Below are 9,757 nucleotides of genomic sequence, written 5' to 3' on the forward strand. Positions count from 1 at the left end.
CAAGCTCTGCCATACTAGAGCCTGTTAGTTGAACATTCTCAATTTCTTGCTTACAATAAGGGTAACAACAGATCCATTTCACAGAGTTCTTATAGAATAAAATACATTTTGGGGTTTAGCACTGTGTTTAAGATACGCATTCAACAAATAATAACTGATATCATTATTTTAAAAATTTAAAGCACATTAAATCACCTGTATCGCTTCTTTCTAGAATGAGATCTTGATCTTGATCGAGAACTAGACTGTGATCTAGACTTTGACCTTGAAGAATGTGATCTAGAATTGGAGCGACCCATTTCTTTTCTCCTAATCAAACGATAGGGCAAAAAAAGGTTAAAATTACAATATGATTTTTTAAATTTTATGTTATTTATTTTCAGATAAAATTTGATTTTTACAAGTTTCTCAAAGGCTATTATTCACCATCATTTTCAAATCAGTATTCAGAAGACAAGTCAATTATCCCTGACTAAAACTGTTTTCACCTGCATGATAGATACTGTAGATTAAAGACACAACTGAAGATTTTTATGGACTGCCCCACTTAGGTGCCTCAATCCAAAAAGGCAGCAGCTACAGAAGCCAGAAAGAGCAATGAGATCAGACTGCAGCAGCATGTTATGTGTTATTCCATGCCCAATACAAATGCCTACCTCTCCTGTAAGAAAGATAAATAAATAATAAAGGTATTACAGATAAGGCAACTGAAATAAAATAAAGTGTCACAATACTAACAAAAAATAAACCTACTAGGCTGTTATCTTGTGTTTTATGGCCTTGAAAATGAGACTGAGCTGACCACTCCAAATACACAATACTGTCTGGAGTGGTACTATATAGTATACAGGACACAAAGTTTCTGAACAGCTGGAGCCGTGGGTCTGCTCTCAGTACTCATGACTCCAGAATAAAGTGGACTTTTGTGACGACTAGTTCACCCTGAAGCTTTGTTAAGAAGATATAAGAAGAATAAAATATAAAGAATTGGAGGGATTACTTCAAGAAAGATATATTAGAACTACAAGAAAAAAAACTTGGGCACCAGTAGTTTAACTTTTCCAAACACTACATAGTATCCAATGCTATAATTAGACCTCAATGGGTACAGAAATCAGTAACTGTCAGAACTAATTGATTTATAAGATCTACTCCTCACAAAATTGAAAAAATATACATACATAGCAAATCACTCCATGTACATCCCAAATGTCACATTTTCAACTTTTCAATGATTGAGATATCTTAGCCTCTCAAGCTTGTTTTTGCTGCATAGAACTATTTCCAAATTTACACTAACTTACCAAAAAGTATTTATTTCAATAAAAATCAACTTATTAAACTTCTAACAGCTTGCAATTCCCATAATACTTAAATAGTATCTCCTACAACCAAATATTTTTGAAGGCACTTATTTTACCTACCTAGACTTTGTTCAGTATAATAAAATACTATTTGAAGGTACTAAGATGAGTTCAGTTATAGAAGAGGTAATGGTAATACCTGGATAGTTCCTCATCAAACAATATAAATAACAAATTCATGCTGATTTCAAAACAGAACATAACTATCCTCTAATAGACTACCACCTTTGTCTTCTCTCACTCTTCTTCTGAATCCCAAGGGAGCAAGAAATACATAAAGACAGAAATAAAACATAGGTTCAGGGTTCAAAAAGGCAGAATAAGAATTCCACAACACAGAAGAAAGAAATTTAGCATTAACATAGGGAGATCTGATACCTCGTAGAACACAAATTTGGTTTAGCAACTGTAGTTTTGACAACATCATGAAATTGGCAAAAACCAAATTTACAGCCTGTAAAGGAAGGAATCTCGGCCACTGGGAACTGCGACATTCTAGTGCTATCTGATTTCAAAATTCTGTCCTCCCAAACATTTTAAAAGAATATAAATACGTAATTTACATTCATTGTGATCAAATTTACTTTAAGATATTTATTTTTATCCCACTCTGAGATAATCAGACACACTGTAAGAAGAAACCAGAGCTGGAAATGATTTTGGAGATCCAGTCCAGCAATAAGGCAACATTCTTTTCCATTGTATTAATCCGTAAATAAAACACTATGAGTTTACTAAGAGCTAGAGATGCTGTGTTGTGCTGTATCTCCAGAATCTCTGTTGTTGGCTCTTGAGGCTTTTTGGATGGTAATTTCTGTTAAGGTTTCATGAATTCTGTAGGCTTTTCCAGTCAACAGGATGTAGTTGGGCTTGTGGCACATAAGCACAACAGGTATTTAATAAATAACTATCAAATGAATGCATTCCCCAGAACCTGGACATTTTTTAAAGCAGCAAGTTTATTTTTAAAGGTTTGTGTTTTGCTTTGTTTTTTAATAGCTACACCTGAAACTTCAAAAACTAATGGAAAGAAAGCATGCCTATCAAATAGCAGTCTAAAAGAAATGGATATCTTCTGCTCTACTGCAAAAATACACTTAGGAAAAAAGCTAAGAACATGGTCTCTGCATTTAAACTACATGAATTCAAACTCCTTAAGCTCCCTGAGCCTGTTCCTCAACTGTAAAACAAAGAAAATAACAGTGCCTACTTCGCAGACTTGTAGAGGACTTAGTGAGTTGATAAACTTAATTCACTTAACACACCTAGCACATAAGAAACAATCAATTTGAATTACCTAAACACTACAGTAGAAACAAGTTATGAATCTCCTCTTGTTTACATTAGGGAAAATGGGTTAAGTAGCAGAGTTTATCTTGTATGTCCTGAGTCTTTTAGTAGATGTGTTTATAGAAATAGAAAAAGCAGGAACACAACCTGGAAGAAGACAGAAAAAGAACCTTTTTCCTAAAACTAACTTAATATCTGACTTACTTCATACAAGCCACCAAAATAAACAAAAAACTGAATCATCAATTCAGTAGTGACATTTCCTCAAAAAAGTCAAAAGTGAAAACTAGAAAAATGAATGCTCTTTACCTTGGCTTTAAGCAGGATCAAGAAGTCAAGTGAAGTCTTTCAGATACTGTAAATATTCCTCCTGGAGAGAATGCTCTGAGAGATTAAACTCTAAATTCAAATTCCTAGCGAAGACAAAAAAACATTATATTGATTTATGTTAAATTAAATAACCATTATTTACAATGCATATAACGGGCATTGCAATAAACTCTAATAAATGCACTTACAATTTCAGGGAAGGAAAAACTAATTCAGGAAATAGGAAACTTTTAACCATAAAAGCCTAAAACTCAACTTTTTTGTAAACCACAATGCAGTAGTGTATTATGAAACTGACAGCATCTTTTTACTTTTAACTACCTAAATTCTAATTTTAGCAATTTGAGCTTTAGGAAACATGATATGTTGTCGTTCCATCAGAAAATTCCAAGGTAGCTAACATAATGCCATCTTGTTAGAGGGGCAAGGTAGCACAAGCCAGTAGTTCCAGTTACTTGGGAAGCCAAAGCAGAAGGAGTTTGACGCTGCAATGCGCTGTGACCACACCTGGGACTAGCTACTGCACTCTGCAATGCGCTGTGATCACACCTGGGACTAGCTACTGCACTCTAGCATTGGCAACATAGCAAGACCCCAACTCAAAAAAAAAAAATGTAATCTATAATTTTCATAATGCTCTACTTTATAACATCTAAAATATGAGTTTAATGTTCTGCTACTTATTCTCTTTGGTACTTCCTTTCACACAATTTAGTTTCATGTGAAACTGATTTTAAAATCCACATTAACAGCCATCATAGTAACTTCAAATTCTGTGCCTAAAAGCATCTTGATACATGTATATTCAAATAAAAGAACAGTCAGCAATGAAACTTTTATCTATCGAAAGTATTCTTCCTAAAATAATTTATCACTACTCTGTAAATACACTTCGCACAAAATATTCAAGTTACCAATACTGAAAAGTTTAGCTCTGTGTATATTCACATCAAGTATGTGCAAAGGATAGTCTAAAGCACTAGGGGAACAGAAACTAAAGAATACAAGATTAATATATGCCAGCACTCAGAAGAATTCATGAACAAGTTTAAATGGAAATCTGTAACTCTCACCAAGATCCAATTTTAAAAATAAAATGAGACTGGAAATACAAAGAAGAAATAGTAACATTAAACTGGTGAATCAAGAATAGTGTCTCCTAAAATATCCATGGCCCTCCAACTGGGGAGAGATTTGAAGTTCAGGCTAGGGAGGAGGAATCGGAACCTATTATGGGAAACATACTAAAAAAGTAGTAAAGTCAAAAAGCCAAGTAAGGTTGGGTACAAAACAAAAGGATTTCTAAAGGACATATAAGTTTAGTTTTTAAAATATCAAAACCCCAAGTGGCCAGAGGAAAAAAATGGCAGTATTTTAAACTGGAGTACTGATAAAAAACTGTATTCTGACCTGGAAAGTCATTACTACTGATTCACTCCTAGAAGTGATACAAGGCTCATTTTAGCTAACATTTTCCTAAACAATTTCAAAAGGCTAATTTCTATATATATCCAAAGAAGACTCAACTGCCAGATCTCTTTACTGCAAGTCATGATATGTTGAAGTTCAAAGAAAATAAACACTAGATACAAAAAACTGACAGAAGAGGGAACATAGGCTGTTAGACCAGTGGATATACATTCCTGTTCACAATCTATAAATATATTCAAGTATCCACACCAATAACTCAAATAACACACAAAATGTGATACAATAAATAAATCAGTATCAAAGCTGATTAGTTCAGCTAATTTTTAAAAAATGAAAGTCTATATACAAAGCACAATACTAGTTACTATAGGAAATATGTCTATGTAAGTGGTCCCTGCCTTCCAAAAACCAAAGCAAGAACAGATATCAGCAATAAATCATAGTAAACTAAATATCTAAATACCAGCCATGTGCCAAGAATCGTGCTAGATGACTTAAATAAAATAATCTCATATTTGATCCTGATAATCTCATGAGCTACATATTAATCCCATCTTTCAAATACAGAGAACTCTAAACTTTGCAAATAACTTGAAGTAAGTGCCTTACATGCCAGACACTACTATTCTAATGCTGGGAATACAGCATTTTAAGAAGGACTTTAAGTTCCCTACTCTCTTGAAGCTTTCAGAGAGAGGAAGACAGAAAACAAGAAAAAAATCAAATAGTGGCAAGTGCCACATTGGAGAGGGGGGAAAAAGTACAAGTTGACATGCAGAGGAGGTGGGCAGGGGCACTACTTAGGTGGATCCTTGGGCCCTCTTTAAGGAGGTAACATTTGTGTCTAAGGACAGGGAACACAGAAAAGATCCACAGAGTAAAGAGCATACTAGGCAGAGGACACAAACTTAGCAAATTCAGGACAGAAACACCAATAAGAAGGTTGAGGCAATGTGATCAAGGAGTTGAGCGTATGAAATAAAGGCAGCAGGAGGAGGAATGGACCAGATCAAATAGCATCTAGTAGATCACCAAAAGGGGTCAGGATTTTACTTGGTTGAGAAACCCTTGCAGGGTTTGCTTGGGTGAGTCACTCATCTGATTTCATTTTAAGATGGCTTCTATATAAAAAATAAACAGCAATGAAAAAAAGAGGCAAATTCAAGATGTGGTTTGTCAAAATGACTTGTTAATGGATTGTTAGGGGTGTGAAGTACAGAGTGAGGAAAAATGAAAAATCACTAGTGCCCTTAAATTCTAGGTTTTAGATTTAAACATCTCGGAGAAGGACAAGTTTGAGGGAGAAAACAAAAGATATGTTTGCCGTTTTTTGTGCCCATAGTCGGACTGTAAATGGTTAATCCAAAATTTGACTGAAATCTCCTGACTCCAACTCCAGTGCTCTTTCTTCAATACCCTAAAAGGTGCCTGAGGTGGCCAAAACCCAAATACAGAATTTAAAATGCCAAATTAATCTTCCCTTTATTACAACCAAGATCATTTAATAGAGTCCCACTTGTTTAGAGAGATAAGGAATAAATTGCAGTATGTATCTTTAGCCAATTGATACACTAACCAATGAGGAACACAGGATAAAATAAAGCAGGTTTTTTTTTTAAAAATAAGGTTCTTAAATATCTAAACAGAGCCTATCTTTCATGAAATAATACATAATGACCAGCTAGAACATAAGTGATCAGAAACTAGCTAGAAAACAATTATATCAGGCCAGGCATGGTGGCTCACCGTGTAATCCCTGCACTTTGGGAGGCCGAGGTGAGCAGATCCTGAGGTTACGAGTTCGAGACCAGCCTGGCCAACATGGGGAAACCCCGTCTCTACTAAAAATACCAGAACTAGCCAGACGTGGTGGTGCACGTCTATAGTCCCAGGTACTCCAGAGTCTGAGGCAGAAGAATCACTCGAACCCAGGAAGCAGAGATTGCAGTGAGCAAAAATTGCACCACTGCACCCCAGCCTGGGCAAGAGCGAGGCTGTCTCAAAAAAAAAGGGGAAAATTTGATCAGAGCAAAGAAACTGGATTCAACAAAATATCCAAGACAAAGCCACCCAAAATGAATTCTTTAAGATTACGATTTCAAGCGTACTTGATCCTAGTCTTCATTTTAGCAGACTCAAGGAGTTTGGTCCCCAGATTGTTGTAAACAAAGTAATGCTATTTCCATCTTTTCAAATCCTAAAAATATAGCCCATGACTATTATTCCAGTTGACTAGATTCAAATCCTGGCTCAGCCATTAACTAACTGACCAACACTGAACAAGTTAACTTAATCTGTCAGCTTCAAATTCTGTTGGTGTTTTTTTGTTTTTTGTTTTTGTTTGTTTTTTTAAGGCTACTAATAGTACTTCCTTACAAGTACAGGGTTAAATGAACTAAGGCACGTAAACAGCTTAGTTTAATGTTTGACTCATGGTATACAATCTAGCATTAGCCATCATTATTGGTAAACCTTGTTTAGGCAGCCGTTCTACAAGCTAACCACGTTTACTTAAAATGATTCTTGCATGTAAGGTTACCTTAATATTTTTGATACAGCATTAATCAGTATCATTTAGAAGTCTTTCCAGACATGCTTAATAAAATGTCTGGGCTGGATGCAGTGGCTTACGCCTGTAATCCCAATACTTCGGGAGGCCAAGGCGGGCGGATCAACCCAGGTCAGGAGTTCAAGACCAGCCTGGCCAACATGGCAAAACCCTGTCTCTACTGTAAATATAAAAATTAGCAGGGCGTGGCGGCGGTCGCCTCTAATCTCAGTTACTCTGGAGCCTGAGGCAGAAGAATCGCTTGAACCCGTGAGGTGGAAGTTGCAGTGAGCCAAGATCATGCCACTGCACTCCAGCCTGGATGACAGAGCAAGACACCATCTCAAAAACAGAAAAAGAAAAACTAGCCGGCCTTTGTGGCGTGCACCTGTAATCCCATGTAATCCCAGCTACTGGGGAGGCTGAGGCATGAGAATCACTTGAATCTGGGAGGCAGAGGTTGCAGTGAGCCAAGATCACGCCACTGCACGCCAGGCTGGGCGACAGAGCAAGCGTGTGTCTCAAAAAAAAAAAAAAGAAAAAGAAAGAAAAAAGAAAAATTAGCGGGACATGGTGGCAAGCGGGCGCCTGTAGTCCCAGCTACTTGGGAGGCTGAGACACAAGAATCGCATGAACCAGGGAAGCGGAGGTTGCAGTGAGCCGAGATGGCGCCACTGCACTCCAGCCTGGGCTACAAAGCGAGTCTCTGTCTCAAACAAATAAATAAATAAAATTAAGGTGTTTGAAAACTCTAAAATACTACACAAATACAGGCTAGTATTATCTTCGTGTTAGTATACTGGCTGGTTTTCAGCCTTAGGGACAGTCAGAAGATATTAAATACTATGACTGAGGTAACACTTATTACCTGAGTGTAAACAATTAACAAATTCATATCCAACAAGTACCCAGAGATTTTAGCTTCTTAATTCCCTCTTCTACTTATTTACTAAATAACAAACCACTGTAAATTACACAGCTGAATTCAGCTAGTGTGCAACTACTGATTTCCAACGTAGTTTCCGGAAACTCCCAGCCTAAGCCCTACATAGAACTGATAAAACTTTCTCCATTTCTAAGTCTTCTCATCACATAGTTAACCTCTTACAGCTTGCTGCCCACAAAAGTTTAATAAATTCAACCGAGGACGGGGACAGGGGCTCACCCCTGTAATCCCAGCACTTTGGGTGGGCCTGGCGAGTGGATCACCTGAGGTCAGGAGTTCGACACCAATATTGTGAAACCCCATCTGCACCAAAAATACAAAAATTAGCCGGGTGTGGTGGCGGGCGCCTGCAGTCCCAGCTGCTGGGGGGGAGGGGGGCGGGGGGCTGAGGCAGGAGAATCGCTTGGACCCGGAGACGGGAGGTTGCAATGAGCCGAGATTGGGCCACTGCACTCCTGCCTGGGCGACAGAGCGACATTTCGTCTCAAAAATAAATAAATAAATAAATAAATAAACCAGACCTGAGCTGAGCCTACCAGTGGGGCTATCAGACCTACAGGTCTGTCACCAAGTCTTACAATACCACTGTTCTTCAAAGTCAAGAAGGGCTCTGGCTAAACAGTTTCCTTTGCCACCATTTTAATTACCTGAATTAAAGAAGATATTTCAGCGTTCACCACAATGTAATGGTTAAAGTATGATATCACTAAGAGAAGATGCTCCAAGGTTGTTTACCATGAGCTACCTTTTTAAGTAACAAGGTCTCGCTCTGTTGCCCCCTCTGGAGTGCAGGGGGACGAGCATAGCTCCCCGCAGCCTCAACTCCCGCCGAGGAGTCACTTTTTCCCTCCCATCAAATTATTTATCCTGACTTGGTTATGATCAAAAATGCACAAACCTTGTAGCAGTTTTTCCTACGTAAAGGTTATTTACTGCCTAAACAGTATCCTAACATTTCAACTAGAGTCGAACTGAAATGAGAATTCACACGAGGAGCAATACATTTTGTTTTGCTTTGTAATACGAAAAAATTTGAAAGACGCTGTTGCAATGAGATACAAGTCTGAAATAGTTCATCTTTTTCATCAGTGTTAGCCACACTTGCTTTCAACTTGTCTTAATTTTTTTCCAATTCTAAAATGCTTTTTCAAAAAGTCTGAGGTAGCAAAGTAGCTGCTGGTACTTCAGCTTGATTCTGAAGAAATAAATTTTAACAGCGAATCTTAAAAGCCAACTCATGAATTTAAAATGAAGGCAAAGTCCAATTCGCCACTCCCACCCATTTCTCACACCAGCTGTCTACCAATTGTGGCTGCAACTTTTCTGACACGACTAAACGGGCTGAATCACTTGCTGAAGACTCGGCTTCGCTAGTACTCTTGAAGAACCGCACTTTCAGCCGGATGGGGCAGGGCCAGGCTCAGAACCACCAGCTAAGACCCAATCCCCTCGCTAGGGAAACGTAACTAGGCAACCACCACAAGTCAACAGCGCGCGCTAGCTTCAAAACAGCGGGTTGCAGGGGGTACTGAAATTAACTCCAGAGAACCAGGGTCAGCAGCGAGGGGCAGAACAGAGCCCTAAAACCTAGTAGCATCACAAAAACGAGGCATCAACTGACGGGTAGTCTTAAGCTGGGGAGTTGTTTTAAAGACCACGAGAAAAGGGGCAGACCTACTCAACGCACTTTGCTGCGGGTCACAGTTATTTTCTCAAAACCCCAAAGGCCAGGAAGAAAGGTGGCAGTCCCAGCCAATGAGAGGCGGACACAAGTTGCACCTCCGGCGGCCGTCGGCGCCGTAGGCGGGGTAGAAAGAAAGGAACGAGCGCGCGTGCGCGGAAGGCTCA

The 9,757-nt window shown here is 38.4% G+C and overlaps 1 protein-coding gene across 11 annotated transcripts in view; it reads right to left on the reverse strand.

Annotated features, from left to right (window-relative positions):
* The window catches only part of LOC105465670 (BCL2 associated transcription factor 1), a 31,816-nt gene that overhangs the window by 21,581 nt on the left and 478 nt on the right, over window positions 1-9,757 (reverse strand). For all 11 annotated transcript variants that reach the window (XR_011623402.1, XR_977709.3, XR_977708.3 and 8 more), the window contains exons 2-3: window positions 2,964-3,067; window positions 196-309 (exon numbers count right to left, since the gene is read on the reverse strand). Coding sequence is in view for 8 of the 11 variants with exons in the window: in XM_071096503.1 (XP_070952604.1) it covers window positions 196-299 (104 nt within the window). In the remaining 3 variants the exon portion in view is untranslated. The remainder of the gene's footprint in view (window positions 1-195; window positions 310-2,963; window positions 3,068-9,757) is intronic.

The sequence above is a fragment of the Macaca nemestrina genome, chromosome 5 (assembly GCF_043159975.1).
Source record: "Macaca nemestrina isolate mMacNem1 chromosome 5, mMacNem.hap1, whole genome shotgun sequence".
Taxonomy (NCBI): Eukaryota; Metazoa; Chordata; class Mammalia; order Primates; family Cercopithecidae; genus Macaca; species Macaca nemestrina.